At 45.8% G+C, this 21,738-nt stretch overlaps 1 protein-coding gene across 1 annotated transcript in view; it reads right to left on the bottom strand.

Annotated features, from left to right (window-relative positions):
- Positions 1 to 21,738, bottom strand: part of Pkhd1 (PKHD1 ciliary IPT domain containing fibrocystin/polyductin) — a 288,492-nt gene that overhangs the window by 92,779 nt on the left and 173,975 nt on the right. Inside the window, 2 exon segments of the mRNA XM_042672035.1 lie at positions 2,644 to 2,781; positions 19,949 to 20,077. Coding sequence (XP_042527969.1) covers positions 2,644 to 2,781; positions 19,949 to 20,077 — 267 coding nt within the window.

Genomic DNA, 21,738 nt, shown 5'->3' with positions numbered 1-21,738 from the left:
GGCTGACAAATACCCATCACGAGCCCCGGGAAACAAAAGTGTGACGTGTTTTAGGATGAAAGCCCAAGTCTTCAGTCTAATTGCTGGCAGCCAGAGAGTTAGTTCATTCCAGGACTTGGCTGTGACAGAACAAAGGACCGGTGCACATCTGTGTCCCCAGTTCCAGCAATGTGTGGCGTGTGGCGTGCCAATTTAGGAATCAAAGAGCTTTCTTGCTGGTCAGTTTTACAGACCCATCCAGATAACTCTTACCTAAACTTACACGTATGAAATCATTAGCCAGGCACCAGTGGCTCGTGCCGGTCGTCCTAGGAAGCTGAGCTCTAAGGATGACTGCTTGTCGCACCTACAGTATCTGCCTTTCTGCCTCACTGCCACTGGAAGCATCCAGCCTTGGCTCACCTGGTTCAGACCAGGCCTAAAAATGTCACTTACCCGCTTCACACGAGATGCTGTGACTACCTGCTCTCTCCACAAGCAGGGAGCACAAAGCGATGGGCTTCCACGCGCTCCCCCCAGTCCCAATCAATCCTGTAACTGCAGGTATGCACTTGCTTGACGGGCTAATCACTGAATGGTAGGATCTCGGTCCATGCAGATGTATCTTTGCAGGTGTCTTTTCTGAAGCTGTGGCCTTCTCCAGCTTGAAAGACATGACCATTTCAATTCTGTTTTTCATCTGTGTCTCCACTAAGGAGATACCTCTTGAAAGCTAGGGTTCATGTTTCCTACCTTGGTGTGTTCCATCTCTTCCCTGGCACTGCTCGTATATATGGTGGATGCTGAAGAAATGTGAAACATTAAAGGCTGGTGTACAAGTGACATGCTCCGTGCTTACCTCAAACGTTCCATCCAGCACTGAAAGAACAGAGTGGCGCTTGACATTTTCCATACAGCTGTATTCCTCCAAGCAAATTTCTGGTCTTCCATTTCCCTCTCATCCTAGCATTCTATGAGTTTATGCTACTAAAAGTCGATCTTCTGCCAACCCCCGTTGCCTTAAAAACAGGACATCCAAGAAATATAATTCCACACTGTGGGGACTTGGATCAGATGGCATTGGAGAGCGGCTACCTCCTGGCAGCACTCGGTGCCAGGGTCCACATCTATTAAGTGTGTTTACTAACTAGTCCTATTATCGACTTCCTGTTGGCATTTCTTTAGGTGGGGTAAAATTGGACAGATGGGTTGGAAGTCTTCCTGCAGGCATATTACATCCAGGATTGGGCAGATGGGGTCCCATCCGTCACTTGTGGGGCTGGAACACACACAGGGGATGCACCGAGGGAAAGAGGACACATTATCTCGCGCGGAGTCAAAGTGCAGCTGAGAGGGAGAGCTTCACCTCTCAGATCTGCCATGCGCAAAGCACCCATGGTGGGCGGGGGCAGGGCGTACTTCCCTCCAGACATGTAGACTGGTCAGCACACAAGGTATCTATTGTAGCAGCGACAGCAGAAACCTAGAAATGATTTTTTAAAGGACCAACCTCAACAACCAAAGATGTCAACCTGAAATAAGTAACTTCTATTTTTAAGCAGGGTCTAGTTTTAGCACATGTTTCTATCCTTTTGAAAGTGATCAGTGAATTCTATGAGAGTTTTGTAGAATAATAAACACCTGGACAATTAGTATTAACATGAAAGGAAAAAAATTGAAACACAAAAGTATGTCCCCAGTATGGAAATATAGACTGAAGTGATCCAATAACGAGATAACAAAAGCCAGGTGCTATTGGCTCACACCTGTAATCCTAGCTACTCCAGGAGGACCATAGTTTGAAGCAGCCTGGGCAGCTAAGTCTATGAGACTCTTATCTCTAATTAATCACCAAAAAACAAACAAACCAACAAAAACAAAAACAGAAACAAAGCTGTGGCTCAAAGTGGTAGAGTACTAGCCTTGAGCAAAAAAGCTCAGGGACAGTGCTCAGGTCCTGAGTTCAAGACCACAACCAAGAGAGAAAGAGAGAGAGACAGAGAGACAGAGACAGAGACAGAGAGAGACAGAGACAGAGGCAGAGACAGAGAGAGGGGGGAGAGAGAAAAAGAGAGAGAGACAGACACAGACAGAGAGAGACAGAGAGACAGAGACAGAGAGAGACAGAGAGCACTAAAACATTGTACTTGGGATCCTCTCAGACCCAAGAGAAAGCCAACTGAGCAAATAAATCCTCGGTAAGATGCAGTGGGGGAGCTCAAGACAGCACTCGGAAGAGAGTAGGAATTACAGCTGACATCTGGTCAGCAGGATGGAGTGTCCCACATGGCTAGAAACCTGGGTTTCACCATTTGCTGTGGTCACAGAAGTAGCTGCTCCTGCAGGGAGTCTCTCTTCCCAGCTGGAGGACCCTCATCTCCTAGCACCTACCAAGTTTCTAGAACCCTCCACTAGCCACCCAAGGAGCCACAAAAACAAGGACAACAACAAGGAACCGTCAGTGGCCTCCACATGGGTCAGACATACTGCTGGCCTTCCAACTCTCTGCCATGCTCTCCAGAGAGCCAACTCAACCATGAGTCCCTCTCAGGCCTGGCTTCCTGTGCTTAGCTCCCTTCCCCCTCCCTCCGTCTCTCTTACGTTCACCCCATGCCTCCAGGGTTGTCTGCCCCAAGTAAAGTGCTGGCCACAGCCCTCACTCACCCGCCTGCAGCTCCCCTCCTAGGATGGCAAGGCAGGCCACGCTCAGAACGTTGCTTCTGTCCACAGGGAACTCCAGGGTCCCCAGCACATAGAGGCCTCGGAGCCAGGGAAGATCTATGTCCACGAGCACAGTCCTGTCTGTGGAAGAACAAGGAAGGGGTCAGACGCATACCTAAAACAAGAATCGCCTTCTCTTGCCCATTCTATCTCCGGAATGGTTTTTTTCTTGGTAATTCAGGAGCTGCTTTTGTGTTGCTACTCGTGCTAGAAAAAGGGTCAGCCACAAATAGCCTGCCAGGGGCCAGGGGACATGGCTGCCATTGTTTAACACAAGAATACTTTGTGTGGGGCCTTAAGTTTTCTTTTTTTTTTTGCCCCAAATGGCTGCTCAAGCCTAATCAAGTACACACATGCATACCAAGTTACCCTCCCCCAACCTGTCCTTGTCCTTGTTTCTGGCCCTGGTTTCAAGGATCTACAGAACACTAGATATGACCTTGGCCTTGAAGAGTCCGCTGTCATCATTCTCCTCTTCCACCTCCTCCTCCCTAGCGGGGCCCTTTTGCTTTCATGACCTTGATTGCTATGGGGTTTTCTGGTTGTCGTTTCTCTACATTGCACTAATGGGGCAAACATTAATACTTGCCTTTGTGGGACTGGCTTATTTTGCTTCACCTGGGATGGGGGGAATTCATCCATTCTCTAGTGAACCAAGTGGTCTCAATCTTTTTAGTTAGCACCTATTAATTTCAATATGATATTCCCATCTATGCATATAATGAATCTCTACCGCCTCCTCCTTTCAACCTGCACCTTTAACTAATTTCCTTCAAAACAGTCACCATTCTGTATTCACGTCATTTTTTTTCTCATTTAAGGTCTAGCTTCCTGATACAGGAGAAATACAGGGCATTTATCTCTCAGCATCAAGCAAAACAATGAAATATCACAGACATGTTCTGGGTTTAACATACACTTTATGGGTTTATGATTTTAAGACACAAATTATTTAAAACAAGCTACCTTTAAAAAAACACTTTAATGGAAATGGCCGTTATCCTAAACTATAGTCATTCCATCCATGTTTGCCTACTGGATCTGATTTCACAAAACAATTTAAAAAAAAAGTTTCATCAAATGCTTTCTCTCACCCAAAGTTCATTCTCTCTCTCTCTCTCTCTCTCTCTCTCTCTCTAACATATACACATATACACAATATAACAGTAGACATTATTAACCCTTCCATTGTTCCTCTGCTCTTCCTTTTTCCTTACCTATGACATGCCAAATCTTTTCTATTAAAAGATGAGTGAGGTGTATATTTTCCCAGCACCAGCAAAAGACATACATGTAAACGAAATAAGTAGAATGTGGTAGAGTAGAAATGATAATAAACTCTTTAGTTATAGAGAAATCACTCCTGTCTTCATTCCCAGCGACTTCAAGTTCAAAAACTCCACTAACGTGCCTGCAGTAACACAGTTCTGCCACAAATAAACATAGACCTTATAATAAACATGGGACCGTTAGGATGGCTAGTAGACTCCTGGGATCTGAGTCTGAGGGGCGAGGGTGACCCTTGAACGCAGTCTTTGGAGTAGATCTGAAGTGGGGCGGAGCTGACCAGCTGCCCAGCCATGGCAGTTTGAGATGGCTTTCTTGCTTCTTTTCTCCAGGTATGATTTGGAATGAAGAGGCTGCGTTCTCCAGCAAGAGCATCCTTTCTGTAAAATCACTCAAAACCTCCAGAGTAATCACACAGACATGGCCGGACAAGTCTCTTGACAAACATAAACGGTGGATCACCTGTACCTCGGCGGTGGCCCGCTGCCCTCCGCCACATCCTGTATGTCCTCAGCTCTTCCATCTAACTCCCAGTGACCAATCCATCCTGCCTGAGAGGATGAGCCCTGGCAGATGGAGGGAACCATCTGGAAGTCCTATTGCTCAATGGGAGGCTGATGGAGGAGCTGATCTGGAAAGAAGCTCCAAAAAGAACTAATTAATGAGTTCCAGATGTAATTAAAGACTGCCCCCCCCCCCCCCCCGCTTCAAAGGGGCTCAGGACCAGGCACATGGGGTTGTGCCTCTTGGTTCGGAATTATACCCTTACCACTGGTCCATCCATCAGGCACTAAACACCCACCATCTTTTCCCTGAGATCTTGTGCCAAGCGATGGATTCTGTGGTGTTTTGTCTCTTAATGAGCTCCATATCAGCAATTAGAAAGACAACGCTTTAGAACCTAACACTAACAAGAATCCCCCAAGTGTAACAGCCACAAAATCAATGGCCAGTGCTTTGTGAATGCATCAGCCAGCCTGGAGAGCCAGATCAAAAGATGGGCATCTGAGGCAAAAGACTGGGGCTTCTCTGGCATCTGGAATCACTTAGCTACTACAGTTACAGCATATCATCTCGAGACTAGATTTAACACTCAATTTTCTTCCCCAACAAAGCTGACGAATTAAGGTCGCTATTGTGTAGCATTCCGAGGGTCTGACACTGGTCTAAATTTTACAGAAATGAGACCCAGGGCAAAGGGCAAAGGGCACGGACTCTGGGAATCATAATAGGGTCACACTGAGCCGGCGTCATTTGGGGGAGGAAGGCCCACTGCTTGTATGGTGTCCACTGTCTCGAGGCCATAACTTAGGTGGCAAAGACAGCTTCCACTACAACCCTGCCATTGTTGGAAAGGCAGTCTACACCAACAGCAGGCCTACACGGGATGCAGCCAGCGTGGAGAGACAGATGAGGGCACACAGGACCATTGTAGACCGCTCTGTCCCAGCACCTTCCATAATTAATGGTTTTGTTTCTACAGTAAGTCTTATCCACAACGTTTTCCTATGAGTACGTGAACCAAAGGAAAGGCGAGTTCTAATAGCATTTAAATCCCCATTCGGTGACCTAATCTTCCTTTCTACAAAGAGACAAATATACTTAGCTCAAAAGCGATCACTTGAAATACTTTAAATAGAAGTTGTCGTGGTTTTTTTTTTTTTCCTTTGTGGTCTTGTTCAATTTGCGTGGCGGGGCAGGGGGAGGGGAAATCTAATGGGTTATTCAAAGAGCCTATCGTAATTTATGAAGATGTCTCACACACCCCAGACAAGCAATTGTCAAATAGTGGAAGCCCTCATACATAAATGATTCACAGGGATGAAAGGTTAACATGACTGGAAGTCAGTGTCCGGTAGACTACTTTGCTGATACAACGGCTTCCCTCCACAACAGCTGAACACGAGCATCTGAGAAGATAAGGCTGCATTCCTCCTGTTGCTAAACTCCTTACAAAGAGCCATCCACTTTATAGTCTTTCTGTTTCACCAAGTCCACCCAGGTGGTTGCTTTATTCTGCTAGACTATCGTCTTTTTTTTTTCATATGGGTCTTAAAAACAGAAGAGGCAGGTTTGGTTTTTTTTTGTTTTTTGTTTTTGGGTCTGGTCGTGGGGCCTGAACTCTGGGCCTGGGCACTGTCCCTGAACTTCTTTTGCTCATGACCAGTACTCTACCACTTGAGCCACAGCGCCACTTCTGGCTTTTTACTTATGTGGTGCTGAGGAATCGAACCCAGGGCCTCAGGCATGCAAGGCAAGCGCTCTACCACTGAGCCACCTTCCCAGCCCCAGAAGAGGTAGTTTTTAAAGTGCCCAGAGGCATGATTCAAGACTGACAGCCAGTTTCCTAACACCTTCACAAAAACCATCTGCCTATCTGATATAAGTGTGTGTATGTCTACATGTGTGTATAATGTGTATGTTTCTGAGAGAGAGAAAGAGAGAGAGAAGGAAAAAGAAACAAACAGATTCGGAGGAGGGAAGGAGAGGGGAGGGGAGAGGAGAAAGGGAGAGGAGAAAGGGAGGGGAGAGGGGAAGAAATTATTATAAATCCCCACTGCGCTCCCCACACATTCTGTGTCTGCCTCCATCACAAAGAGGAAGGCATAATTTCCATCGTAGAATCAACACTTTAAATTATGATACTTTAATTGATCAATAAAAATTTTAACATACAGTGTTTGTCTCTTCCTCTCGTCGACACCATCTGTTCCTCAGATATATTTTGGCTCTATTTAATAGGAAGGTTTTTAAGTAAAATTGGAAACTGTATCTGATCATTCCACTGGATCCTAAGTTCTAAGGGAAAAAACTGCCCGAAAGGGCTGCGGCATCCCTCACCCCCAGGAAGAGTCGGCGCCTGCTGGCACACCAGGCTGGCTCTGTGGGTTTATCCAGAGACCCTCTGAGCCTGCCCTCCTCTCTGGAAGGCCTCAATGTGAGTGGCTGCCTCAACTGCCTTTGAAACAAGGCAATTGCTTGCTCAGTAAAAGGGAAGCAGGAAAAAACAAAACAAAACCCTAGACAGTGCAACCCCAAACCTAAAAACTGAAGCCTATGCATTTTGCCAAATTTGACATCCCATGATAAACTACAGTCCAGATTTATCCACATTATTCTTTTTACCTCTGTTCATTGTTAACAAATCCAAGTTGAATTGTGGTTTGGGAGGGAAAAAAAACTCACTCCAACCTCAGCAGAGACCATAAGACCATGCTTCCCATAAGGGCAGCCATGGCAGGAGCTCTCTAGCGGTCCCATTACTAAAGTTGTTCACACGGAAGCAAAGTGAGAAAGCCAGACAAGGCATCAGGCTGACTCCTCCGTGGGAGTTTGTTTTGATTCAATTCGGTAAGAAGAGCATTGAGACCCGCTTCTCATACATGAACATATGTTCACACTTTAAGAAGGAAAAAAATGTAGCTCTATGAAACAAGTCATTTGCTCTTTAGGCAAAAGTCCATGCAGCCAACCTTGTGCTCAATGAGCTTCTTTCCCCATTGCCATTTTTTTTTAATTAAAAGCTCTCTCTTCTTCTCTCCCAACACTGCGCCCAGAAAGCTGTGACAGACTTTGTTTTCCTTCACTCCTACTGCTTTCTCAGGTTTGCAATTCTTTCTTCTAACTAGGAAAATAATATTAGGGATTAAACTCAGGACTCAAGTGCTGTTTCTTAGCTTTTCAGCTCAAGGCTGATGCTTTATGATTTGAGCCACAGCTCATGAACATTATGCTTCCTTATTCTAAAAGTCAATGTATAGTCAGAGGAAGAAGAGAAAGATTTATAATTTTGTCTTAATGAAGTATGTTAATAGATTTTTCCCCCCTGAAGTTGAGCCATCCTTGCATTCTTGGGAGTTAATGACTATTCATGATTCCATGAAGGACAAGGGTAGTCCATCTGCTAAGGCTTCCTGTGAATGATTGCATCCTCTCTCATTTTCTTGCCTGGTACTCTTGTTTGATTTTAGAATCAGTCCTATAGCCCTAAGAATGAATGGGAAAGCAGTGTTCTGTCTTTTACTGGGTTCTAAACAAGTTTGTAATGTGGTGGTGATGTGTTTATTGAAGGTATGTTTTCCATTTTATAAGCTTTCTCCCAAGTGATCTCGGATGTAGGTAGGCTGTAGACGATGTTTATGGCATCAGTGGGCCTGGGGAAACTTTCCTACTTTCTCAATAAAGCATTAATGTTTTCCTTTTACATTGTTCATAGATGTGAAAATTTGGAGGAAACTTAGGTGTCCACCATCAAGACAGTGGTATAGTAAACCCTATTTTCCCCTCGGGGATACTGGAAGGACTCATGGCAAAGAATGTGGAAGGCTTGCCTCTGTTGATGTCATTCTTTTCTGTGATCCATTGTTAACTTTTGTTGAAGTCATATATGACTATTTGGGACGTATTTTTTTCACACAAGGACTAAGGACATCTTGACATGTTATATGAATTCTGGGATTTATATTATTATGTCTAAATATTAATTGGTCTCCCACCAAAGAGTTTTAGGATCTCAGTTTCCCAGTCTCTGATAAAAGGAAGTAGCAACAACTCTTCATAAGGTTGTTAGAAATGTTCCGGAGTGAATTAACCTAAAATGTGTATGACAGAAACCGGCACAGAAAAAATGCCAAATGAACATTATATAAGTAGAGGCACATATTAAAAAGAACATCAGCTGGGTATGTCAGCTCATGCCTGTAATCCTAGCTACTCAGGAAGCTGAGATGTGCAGATCACTGTTCCAAGCCAGCCGGATAGGAAAATCCATAAGACTCTGATCTCCAATTAATCACCAAAAAGCTGAATCATAAAAAGATCTGCTCCCAATAGAGGCAAATATATAACTGAACAGACTCTTAGAAAACAGGGCCTCGTTGGAGGATGTCCCCTTCTTCCCCTCTGCTTCCTGGTTTATGCAGTGTGATTTGGGTTTGCTTGTGACTGGAATTAGAATGGATCTACAGAAGAACTGGGATAATAAAGCTTATAAAAGTTGGGGGTTAAAGTTTTCCTGTCCAGATGAGGACTAAATAAAGCATCTTGCAGCAAAATGTACATCATCGACAAAATCTTGTGTTTTCTGAAGGCGAACCACATTCCCTGCTTTCTCTTTGTTACCTGAAAATCCTTGGCAGGAAGCTACATGAGTTTTTGGTCCTGGTTCTCCTTTTCCGTTCAGCAGTGGAAAATAAATAAATAAAAGCTAAAAAAGTCAAGCTCACATTTCTCACACAGCTTTAGGGAAGAGACTCATAACCATACTTAATGTATAAAAGCTGTGATTTCCATACAAACTGCTGCTTTCCCAGAAAAATGTAAAAGCCCTCTTTAGCAGTTTAAAATCTTTTAACTATTTCCTCCCTTCTCCGCTTGAACCACTGTGGCCAGCTTACTCAGCCTCAAGTCTGGCCTTGAGTGACTCTGTCCGCTGAATAAGGCTAATATATGAAGTGTTATTAGAGACATGCACCAGTGGCTCACATCTGTAATACTAACTGCTCAGAAGGCTGAGACCTGAGGTTGTAGTTCCAAGCCCACTGGGGTAGGAAAATCCATGAGACTCTTATCTCCAGTTGATCACCCAAAAGCTGAAAGAGGAGGTGTGGCTCAAGTGATAGAGTCCCAGCCTTGAGGAGAAAAAGCTCAAACAGTGCCCAAGCCCCGAGTTCAAACGTTAGTACCAATACACACAGACACCCACAGACACACACACACACACACACACACACACACACACACACACTTCGTGTTAGAAGCTTTTTCAAAACCACTCAGTCTGAGGGACAAGTAAGCATTAAGCACACGTCAAGTATGCGTCCTTGGAGCCTAAAAGGGTGACTGCCGGCCTGGCATCCTCAGGGCTGGGCCTCGCCAGTGCTAGCTGTGATCCTGGCTTTAGCTGTCTCTCTCCAGCAGCAACTCTGGGGCCCCTTGCAGTAGCCAGGGTCACAGGCTCTGAGCCAGCACCAACACTTGACTCCTTTCCACTCTCGCCTTTTCACGGAAAGAACACCAGCGGAAGCAGGTGCATGCGTGCACGATGATGCAAATGAGCAGAGGTAACCTGGGAAGTGACTCCCAGCAAACAGAAGATGCACAAGCTGCTCGGCAGCTAAAACCACAGGAGGCGCCTCCACCGCCAAGCCCCAGGAGGCCCGCGGCAGAGCTGGCACGGCAGTAAATCCCCCAGACAGCCTCAACCCCGGCCAGCAGCTCCTCACGTGCAGAACCACAGGGAGCCCGGCAATGGCTCAGGTGGAAGGTTCTGGGAGGAGAGGGGAGGCAAGCTGTGTGTGAGAGAGAGCCTAAATAAAGGCCACCAGCTCTCCGGGAGGTGAATGGAGTTGAGAGGCACCTACTGGGAATGCTGAGTTCAGAGAACTCCATGAAGAAGAGGGGTGGAATGGAGCTGCCGCTGGGCCACCCGAGTTCTGTGTGAGCCCCACCCCTCTCCACACGAGTGCCACAGAGAGTCAGATGGGTTAGGCCTGTCGCTGAACCAGACAAAGGAGGAATCAACAGCACCATCTAGGTGAGAGCAATGTTCTCTTTCCAGACATTAAACTGCCACTGGGTGACATGATCATGTAAATAAAGAGAGGCAGACAGATGGCTTGGGAGGCAGGCCTTGTACACGCAGAAGTGTGAGGCTCAGCCATGGGGCACAGAGCACAGCACCTGACCGCAAGAACCCTGACCTGAGCCACCAAATCAACACCCAAGGGACTGCACACCAATGACAGCATGTGTTCACGGAGGGCCCTTCGTGTCCAAGCCTGGAAGTAGACCCCCAGGAAACACGGGCACCTAGCCTTCTCTTAAAGTCTGCTTTCCAGAAGCACTGTATTCACAAACGGCAGCTCCCCTGCACGACTGTGTGAAGGAAATACAAATATTGTTCTCAGTCTCCTTTTCAGTGGTACCATCTGCAGTAGTAACCGGGCCCTTTGACCTTGGTCAGAATCTGCCCTCCTTCCCATCCACACAAGCAAGAGTTCTCTGTGTTGTTTCCTTCTTGCTGCTAGAAATGTGCTTGCTATGTTCTTGCTTGGCTTTTTTTTTTTGCTCAAGGTTGACATTCTACCCCTTGAGTCACACCTCCACTTCTGGCTTTTTGCTGGTTAATCAGAGATAAAAGTCTCTAGAATTTGTCTGTCCAGGATGGTTTCCAGCCTCCATTCTTAGATCTCAGGTTACACAAAAACAGTTCGGAAGCCCTGGGTTCAACACAGCAGTGTGGAAAGCCAGTAGGGCAGCGAGGAGCCCCGGGCAGGCTTCATGCACCTCCTACACTTAGTTACTTGGACAAATCCTCATCTTCAACCCTGTGTATGTGAGGAGACTGGAAAAGCCCACTCCGGGGAGTATAATCAACTCAAGAAATAAAAACTATACCTAAGCCAGTCACAGGAAAATCATGAATTATTTAATTCTGCATTCCAAAAATATCTGCATGGAAAACAGACCATAAAGTAAAAAAGGGGGAGGGGGAGGAATAATTCAATTAGAGCAAGCGAATAAATCCCTGCTGTACACTAACCTCCCCCTGGCAGCATTTCCCTCTTGGCTAACCCTAACCAGGAGGAGAAAACCCACCTTGAATCACCCAGGTCGCTCCCTGCTCCTGTAGGAAACACCTGTGTCCCCTCAAACAGCATTAACTCCCTAAAACAAAGCTGGCCAGTTAAGATGTGAGCGCATGCATTTAAATCAGGGGAAGGATTTCATTGATCCACTGCATTGCAGTGTAAGTGACGGAATGTGCGGAGGCAATAAACCTTGAAGGTGATTTCCTACTAGGGTGATGCACGCTAGCTCCAGATTGGCCTCAGACTTTTCACTAAAAGTTTAATCACTAATAGTGTGGCTTCTAGGAAATCCATCGCTTCTGATCAAACAAGGGTAACGGGCTGGTCAATAGTTGTTTCTAATATCATTGTTCCAAAATAAATAGCCAAAATCTCAGTGTATAAAAATGGAAGAGGGACTAAAACCAATGTGCTCTGATAACACTCTATCAGATGTTGCCTGTTTTAAACACTATGTCAATGATTTCTCCTGAAATTGAACTCACAGTAAGAGTTAGACCTAGCCTGGCCACCTGTGGTTCATGCCCAAATCCTGGCTACTGTGGAAAGCTGTAATTGGCCGCCTGGAGATGGGTATGAGAACCTCATTGGCCACCTGGAGATGGTATGAGAATCTCACTGGCCGCCTGGAGATGGGTATGAGAATCTCACAGGCCGCCTGGAGAGGGGTATGAGAATCTCACTGGCCACCTGGAGATCGGTATGAGAATCTTACTGGCCGCCTGGAGAGGGGTATGAGAATCTCACTGGCCGCCTGGAGAGGGGTATGAGAATCTCACTGGCCGTCTGGAGAGGGTATGAGAATCTCATTGGCCGCCTGGAGATGGGTATGAGAATCTCATTGGCCGCCTGGAGATGGGTATGAGAATCTCATCTGCACACATAAAGCTGGGCATTTGTGGCACATGCCTGTCATCCTAGCTAAGGCAGGAAGTTTAAGTAGGAAGATCACAGTCTAGGCCAGCCCAAGACCCCCCTGCCCCCACCCCACCCCCACCCCCACCTCCCACCCCCCACTCCCCGCCAAAAAAAAAGGCAAGACCTCTGTCTTAAAAATAACCAGAGTGTTGCCGGGCACCGGTGGCTCACGCCTGTCATCCTAGCTACTCAGGAGACTGAGATCTGAGGATCGTGGTTCAAAGCCAGCCCTGGCAAAAAAGTCCATGTGATTCTTATCTCCAATAAACCACTAGAACACTGGAAGTGGCACTGTGGCTCAAGTGGTAGAGCACTAGCCTTGAGCTGAAGAGCTGAGGGACAGCGCCCAGGCCCAGAGTTCAAGCCCCATGACCGAAAAAAAAAATTAACCAGAGTGGGGGGCAAATGAGCTGGAGATACGGAAGCATAGCTGAGCAGTAGAGCAGCTGCATCACAAACTCAAACCCTACGTTCAAACCCCATTATAGCAAAAGAACAAAGGTATGCACAGTTTCTAAATCTTCTTTTAATACGTATTTTGTTCTCTTATATTCTTTTGTAAAACTTGCCCCTGTCAGAATGATGTTGATTTATCACATGCTGTCATCTATGTTCTAAGTGTAGCTGAGCCTATCACAGGAGCCTATCTGGGGGACCCTGGGAGAGGGCGATCTCACTGACAAGCTGTGCATCCAGGTTGCATGAAGGATAAGGGAGGTTTAATGAGAATACCATGGACCCTTGAGGACAAGAAGTGTTGTGGTAGATTTCACACCAGGCTTGTAGGAGTACCAGAGAGGTAAACCGTTTCCTTAGTCCTTCTTTGTCTACCTTTGACAACCTCTTTTTATCTTGGTATATTCTTTTCTCCGCTGGTTGTCCTACTTCTCCTGAGTCTATGATTGTTCCTCCTCTGAAATCCTTCCGTGACACCCATGTTAGAGCTCTCTCTAAGATAATCGCCTCTCCTGGCTCTGTAGGTCTCTCTGCAGGGGTTTTCACCATCTTCTCATGTTACTTCTAACCCTTTGTTCAAGCCCCAAGGTTTGAGTCTCAATGATGCCAAATCCAAATCCAGATTCCCAACTGGCTTTCTTCGCAAATTGTCACTCCGCATTTCCTGCCACCATCTTGGAGTCTGCACATGAAATTTAGCTTATGTCTTATTTCCTTTCTGGCATCTTCCATTCCCGCTGACGGCAGCGCTCGCCGGCCACCTTGGCAAAGAGGTTCTTGTCCTCAACAGCCTCGCCCGCCTTCACCTCACCCTGCACACTGAAAACCTGTCGCATCCTGTTGATTCTGCTTTCTTACCAAGTTCACAACATGTGTGTTTTTCCATTGAGAGCACCGTTGTACTTACTGCTACCACGAAGCTAAAATTCACATATTTCAAGCCAAAGCAGAGTTCCTCTAAGCAACATTTGTAAACTTTCAGATGAAAGTCTATAATAGAAGTTGCAGAGGAAAAAGAAGATGCTGCGTCTGCAAAATGCCACACCTATTCCAAGTGAAGGGAAGCATCCTGGGAGATTTCCAGGTTTTAGATTCATCTCAGGCTGAGACACAAGGTCCAGACTTCTGAGAGACTGAGGCAGGAGAACATGAAGACTCAAGAGCAGTGATTATCTAGGTCAGGCTAAGTACTCAATCACATCTCTCATACACACCCAAAACCTACTACCCAAATGCTGGTCTGCATCTCCTGCAGTTTCTATCACTTATGATACCCATACTAACCGACTTTCGATGGTGAATGCATTTCTCGGGTGAGTGGGAACAGGAAAAAGGTTTGAAAACCCACTACATTAGAGTAAAACTCTAATTAGTTCCAGCAAGTTAGCAAGCCATCAAGAGTATCAGGCCTACATGACTTTGGATCCCAGGAGAAGATTCTAAGTGAGCTCTAATTAGCCCAGAAGCAAGCACTACGATTGCGTCGAGGAGAGGTTGACAAAGGAAGACTGAAGAGCAAGAGACAATCTATCCCAACAAACCTACATCACATTGCTCATCTTGTCACATAAGAAATAAAAAGAGCAAGCTGGGCGCCAGTGGCTCACGCTTATAATCCTAGCTGCTCAGGAGGCTGAGATCTGAGGATCGCAGTTCAAAGCCAGCCCGGGGAGGAAAGTCCATGAGACTCTTATCTCCAATAAACCACCAGAAAACCGGAAGTGGCGCTGTGGCTCAAGTGGCAGAGTGCTCTCCTTGAGCTCAAGAGACAGTGCCCAGACCCAGAGTTCAAGCCCCATAACCAACAAAAAAGAGAGAGAGAGAGAAATAAAGAAACAAATAAAAAGAGCTACTACTGTTGTTTTAACTGAAACATCACATTTTCAGGGACAACATAAATAGCTCTAGATTTTTTTAACTCCACACACCCTGGTTGTCCTTCTAAATAACGGTATTGTCACAGAAACTTGGTGATTTATCCATGACTGGTCTAGGCCTTAAGAGCTTTTACTTTTACCAGTGAGTGAGATTCTCTAAAGCCCATCTACATTTCCTGTGAAGGAACTGAAATGAAGGACTGAAAATGTACTTCCCTTATCCCTTCCCTTATACCATCAAGGCTCCTATGTTACATATGGAGGCATTCTTTCTTAAAGCCATTCTCTCTCAGAGCTCTGCTGCCATGCTGTTAGAAAGCCCAAGATGCTCCCCAGAAACACGTATGAGGAAAGGACCTGGGGTCTCTTAGGAGATTTTCCTGCCTAAATGCCCAGCCGAGAATCCACACGTGAGTGGCCATGAGTTAAGTTGAACCTTTAGTTGACCTGAGCCCAGGAACCAGCTGGAAGAACCCAAACAGAAATACCCCAGCCTATGCCTTATGCTTCTGGGCCATTTGACAGTTAAATACCAAGTTCCAAAATACCCACAGTGCAACTGTCACCATGCTGGTACCACACACCTACAAGGACCCCAGCAGTCCAAATCTAAATCCTCTTCCGCAACCGCTAGCAGTCCAGAAAGTCTAGATGGTGGAAATGTCTACCCCATCTAAGTGACACCTGGACAAAACTACAAGAGAACTACAGCGGCTACAGAAACACCACCATGCTTGTAACATTCCATTCTTACTTGACACCACAGACCTATGCCTGTCTGTATGTGCACAGAATCCTCAGTTAGATGTACTCTCAGGAAAGATAAAGGTAAAATCAATTTAGTAATTCCATAATCACAACATGTTATAGAAATTCCTCCCCTCAAAGACAACTTTCTGATTGCCAATCATTTTGCCCCATATAACCAATCCATGACAATGCCTTCAAATTTAACAGGGAAATGCATTAAACATCGCCCATCATCTTTAAACACCACATGGCTTTAATGGGTCTCTGTCAGTTAAAGGGCCCAACTGTTAAAAGTCAGAACCAACACAAGAACTATGATAGAAGCAAAGAGTTCTCTCCCATTCAGCTTTTCACATGTGAACCAATCACACGGATAGAGAAAAATGAAACAGTGAGTTCTACTGCAACAAACATACCAAGAAAGATGCCCAGGGCGACATGACATCGTATCACAGCTGTACCCTCCACACCAAACCCTATCTGCTCTAATTGCAGGTAACACATTCTCCTTCCATGGCGAAGAGCAGGTGCCATCCTACCAAGGTGACAGTTCTTCCGAGGTAGCTCCGCGAATAACCGATCCACATCCTTCAGGTCAGTTCAGAACACATCACAGAGGAGGAGCTACAGGTTGTCACTTCATGAAGAAGGACGGGATTTGTAGAATAAGGTAGGCAGAAATTAGTCCCGCTACCTACACAGCCTAGAATGTGCTGGAACTTTGTTTTCGCAGTATGAAGAAGGCAAAGACAAAAAGATACACTGTTTGTCTGATGCAGAGTTACCAAAAGCTAAACCACAAGTGCAAATCTTCACGACCACCTCCACTCACGACGTATAACACTGCAGAGAACAATGTACAGCCCTCCATAGGCAGAAATTAGTCCCGCTACCTACACAGCCTAGAATGTGCTGGAACTTTGTTTTTGCAGTATGAAGAAGGCAAAGACAAAAAGATACACTGTTTGTCTGATGCAGAGTTACCAAAAGCTAAACCACAAGTGCAAATCTTCACGACCACCTCCACTCACGACATATAACACTGCAGAGAACAATGTACAGCCCTCCATAATCACAGTGTCTACAAAGACAGCTCGCCTGGAAGGAAAATGGCACCATACTTAAGATAGTGATATCTTTTATTAGTACAGTACAGCCCTATTTTTATCAAATAGGATGGGTCTGAGGTCATTCCATAAAATTGATTTCCCAGAAAATGGAAATAGGCAATTTACCCAAAGAATTTTATTGAAAAATTATGCTATTCTATTTGAATAATGATGGGACTGTTCTACACGTTTCCTTTATTAATGAATTAAAATACACAAAACACCATAAAATTATATTAGAGGTTCAAAAGTATCACTTAAATCTTCTTTACCAGTCACTTTCATTTTGTAAAATCAGCAGTTCCATTAAAATCGTATTATGTAAAAATGGGTTTTTACTGTAATAATAGTTATTACCTATTTAGCTCCCAAGGATGTTGTGAAAATTAAATAATAAGCCATTGGAAAGAAAATACAAAGTGCCACTAATATCAGAGGCCAAGAAGAGCAGGCAGATGGAAAAATGACAGAACAGAGCACCTGACACATTACAAATCACAGGCTCCACCTATAATTCCATTGTCACTAGAGTGCAAAGCCGTGGTCATGTACACAGATGCTATCTCATTCAACTCCTTAACATTGGGATGCATTCGTTATACCTTCGCATTATACATGGGGTCCAAAAACGCATGTCCAAAATAAGCAACAGAAACCAGGGCTGGAGGTATGACTCAAGCTGTAGAGCTGCCAGCCTGGCCGACGGTGAGGCCCTGCGTTCACACCCCAGTACCATCCTCCCCCCAAACCACAGGAGATGGGAGCTAAGGCCAGCGGTGCAGCCAACCAGTGGAGTGCATGTAACTAGCATGTGTAGGGCTCTGGGTTTCATCCTCAACTCCACAGAGACGAAGACAGACAGAGACAGATACCAGGGGAGGGGGAGGGGGAGGAGAGGGAAAGGGGAAAAGAGGGAAGGAGAAGGAAAGGAAGGGGAGGGGAAAGGCTAGGAAGAGAAGGATGAGGAAGGGAAGGGCTCCGATTTCCTGCTCTAGCTTCTTAGTTACTATGAGAAATAAAACAAAACCTAGCGACTTCTCCTCTCTCTGTCCAATATTCTTCATGTCTGAAGCAGAGAGAGGCGCAGGACCCAGTCACTGAGTAGCGTGAGCGTTAAGTGGGAAGAGCGGCGGGGAGCTGCCAGCACGGGGAGCCCTGCAGGACCCCCCAGCCCTCAAGCACGCTGGCTGCTCCCCCACCATCAAAGCCTTCAGCATCTGTTTGAAAACATTATTTCCCACACATTCAGTCCTGACACGTGTCCCGTGTCAGATCTGTCATTTTAGTGTGGAACGATGGATGACCATCTTGGGCCTCCTACAGGCTTCCAATCAACACAGATCGCACGTGTATCCTGGGCCAGGATGGCTGGGGAAAATTCCAATTGAAAGCAGAAAGAGGAAGTAGGCTCACTCCAAAGGCTCATGGGAAGTGAGAGCATCCGTAAAAATGGGCCAAACTCAGAAGGGGAAAGTACAGACAAGAGCCTGCTCCCCGCTGTACAAGACCCAAGCCTGAGCAGCGCAGGGGACCGCAGGCGGCCGGCTCGCAGGCCCTTTGCTGCCGGTGAGGACCAGTGAGCGATTCATTGCGCGTGACAATGCCTCACGCGCTGCTTTCGCTGAAAACCACAGTGAATCTCACCTGGGCAGGCCTCAAAACCTTTGCCTCCCTCGGTAGCAGGAAAGGATGGATCCGAAGGGAATCTGAATGTGTCCAGTTCCTGCACCCTGTTCTCCATAGCGAAGACTTGTGCCAGCTAAGCCCAGGGAGAATTCCCTCCTGAGTGGGCCAAACGCTGGTGGGGGATGCCATCGCCACCCAGGAGCCGGCTGGAGGTGCCACACTGCAGGGCCAAGCCAGACGGTGGAGGAGATGGCGGGACTCAGGCCTCACGCAGCACGAACACCCCCAACCACACGAAAGCATGGCGACTCTCGAAAGCTTCCCTCACTCACTGCCTGGTGGAGAGAAAACCAGAGCCCAGAGCAAGTCCACTGGCTAGACTCATCCAAGGGATGGCGAGGGAGAACACAGTTCTCTTTTACGTATAGGAATAACTCATGAGCTTGTTTATTCAACAAGTTCCATGCTCCAGTGAAGGAAGCTGGGTGGCAGTCTCTCCCTCCTGACTCTAGAGCCCTATACGCAGTTAACACCAACATCCACCTCCAACTACGCTCTCTTTCAGTCCGACTTAGCCGTCCATCCAAGATAAAGTGACCAACACAACCGCTCTTCTACTTTACCCTTCGTCTTGTTAGAAAGAGAATGTACTTATTGTTTAAGCACTTAGATTCAGACTCTTCGGGTTTCAAACTGCAAGCTGTGTGTCTCTGAACAAGTTACTGCGATGACCTGGGCTTCTGTCTCTGTCTGCAAAATTACAGATAGTAATGTTTCCCCTCGCAAGGGCGTTGTGGTTACTGGCACAACTGCTGGTCCACTGTGAGGGCCCCGGCTCTCACTGTTCTTACCAGGCAGATGCTAAATGTTCTTTTCCCATGACAGCTCCTCTCTTATTCACTATTTCCTTACAAGGCTCAAATTAAACCATAAATGGAATAAGGTCAGGGGGTCAGAATTCCAATAGTTCCATGGAAATCATTTTCTTCCTGGGCTGAAGAGATTTTTCTGGGACTTTCTTAAATGTTCCATTAAGGAAAATCTATGCTGACTATCTCAGGAATTCATGCTCTTCACAATGTGTGTGGATTGGAGGCAGTTCTAGGTAGACGAATGGATCTGCTGGATAGATTGATTTTTTTTTCTACTTTATTAATCTACTTTTTTTTCCTATTTCTTTTCCTTCTTCAGCATTTTGAGAAAATGTGGCAACAGAGAGCTTTTCCTTTTCTCTCAGTTCTATATGAAAAAAGAATTCACAAAGATAAAAAGTAAGAAGACCCTTATAAATTGTTCTCTTTCATTCCCCAACTTCCAGACTCCCTCTTCAAAGAATATTGAACACCATAAGTCGTCTGAGTCATGAGGAAAATTACCAGTGAGTGGATTATTCTAACGGCCCAGGATTCCTGATCCCATTTTCAATGACGGTTGCCTAGGATACCTGTTCTAGATTTCACTAAACTATGGAATTCCTCTCCTAGAGAACCCCCACCCCCAAGGGAGCTATTAAAAGAAACAGCCATTTCTTTCCCTGTTCTCCTTGCTCTGCCGTAAAACATAAATGACGCATAATCCCCATCGGCTGCAGTGTGGTTTGAGTCTGGATAATCTCTCAGACTGCTGTACTCACTGGGCGGGATCATGACGTCATCCCCAGGGCGTGGAAGTGTGCTGTTGTACCCTCCCCATCCGGCTCCAACATCCTGCCAGGTCTCCGGGTGGGACCATGGTAGAGGTCCATTTGGTTCAGAGGTAGATGCTAGAATGTAAAGGAGAAGAGCAAAAACAGCGATAAGTACCCACTTTATTACCACAATGTCCAAATTCCATTGTTATTTTAGGAGCTGCCTGGCTACCTCTTTTTTTGGTGGTGGTTGTTTTTTCAGTATTTATGAACCACTTTAAAATAAGTTCACCTAGAAAGCAAATGAATATCCAAGCCTTAAATTACCACAACTTCTGAGAAAAACATATTCCAATGTCATTAAACATCATTAAACATTAAACATGTGTATTTGTTTCACTATACATATCACATATGCTGTCATAGATTCCTCAGAAATTCAAATGAAAAAGTAATCGCCTATAATCTTGTCACATGATGGTGCGTGTCATCAACCTTTTGTTTGTGTGTCCTTCTGGGATTTCTTGGCATTTTGGGTCACTGAGATTGTATCAAATCCAGTTCTTGTTTGCCTTTGCTTAGCTAGTCTTCCTGTGCACTTTTTAATGACAGTCCAACTCCCTGAAAAATGTCATTTTAGTGACTCCATAAGATTCAACCATGTAAAAACATTACGTATTTACTGAATTTGTAATGACATTAAGCTTCCTGACATTTAGGCTCTTTCCACTTTTTTTTTTTTTTGGGTCCAGTCGTGGGGCCTGAACTCTGGGCCTGGGCACTGTCCCTCAGCTCTTCAGCTCAAAGCTAGCGCTCTACCACTTGAGCCACAGCGCCACTTCTGGCTTTTTTCTTTTTTGCTTATGTGGTGCTGAGGAATCGAACCCAGGGCCTCAGGCATGCAAGGCAAGCGCTCTACCACTGAGCCAAGTTCCCAGCCCTCTTTCCACTTTTTTTATACAAATAATATGGGGGTAAACTGTTTCTTCGTAAATGGTAATAATCCTGATTATTTTCTTAAAATAGATTCTTCATTAGGGTGGTTGAGTCAGAGCCTGGCCTCCTTGAGTTTTACTTTTCCTTCTTCTGTCTTTCTTCCCTTCCTCCTTTTTTGATGGGACTGAGGTTTGAAATCAGAGCCTTACTAGGCAGGCCTTCTACCACTTGAGCCATGGCCCTAGCCCTTTTTTGCTTTAGTTATATTTTGGATAGGGTCTCAAAACTTTGTCCAGGGCTGATCTTGCACTGAGATCCTCCTACTGACAGCTCTCTGCATAGATAGAATGACAAGAAGACACCATCCTATCCAGTTTGTGGGTTGAGATGAATTTACCGTCACTTTTTGCCCAGGACGGTATAGAACTACAATCCCCCTAATCTATCCCTCTGGAGCAACTGGGATTCCAGGCACGTGGCAGCAGGCCAAGCCCTTCTAAGTGCCTGTTATCCGCTGAGTACAGGTGTGGACACCCTCAGGACAGCGATGTACATACAGGTCCCATGTTCTAACCGATCCTTATTGATTCTGCTCTGAGCATTGGGTGCCATTTTCTTTTCAGTCACTCCCTTGGTATCACTATCACAGAACCAAAGTGAAAATTGAATGATTCCTGATAGCAATATCTGGAACGATGTCATGAACTGGAGCCATTCTCTCCTGGGCTGTGATTGATAATGTAGTCAGAGCACCTGACATCTTGTCTCCAAAAGGAAGGTGGAGAGGCCTCCTTCCTAGACAGCACAGAGCAGACCTCACCCACTCCTGGCTTGTTTCATGGGTGAACACATGGAGCCCC

This window comes from Dipodomys spectabilis, unplaced genomic scaffold (assembly GCF_019054845.1).
Source record: "Dipodomys spectabilis isolate Male_0828 unplaced genomic scaffold, ASM1905484v1 ptg000669l, whole genome shotgun sequence".
NCBI classification, from domain to species: domain Eukaryota; kingdom Metazoa; phylum Chordata; class Mammalia; order Rodentia; family Heteromyidae; genus Dipodomys; species Dipodomys spectabilis.
The sequence above is the reverse complement of the archived record's forward strand: the minus strand, read 5'-3'. Positions and strand labels throughout refer to the sequence as shown.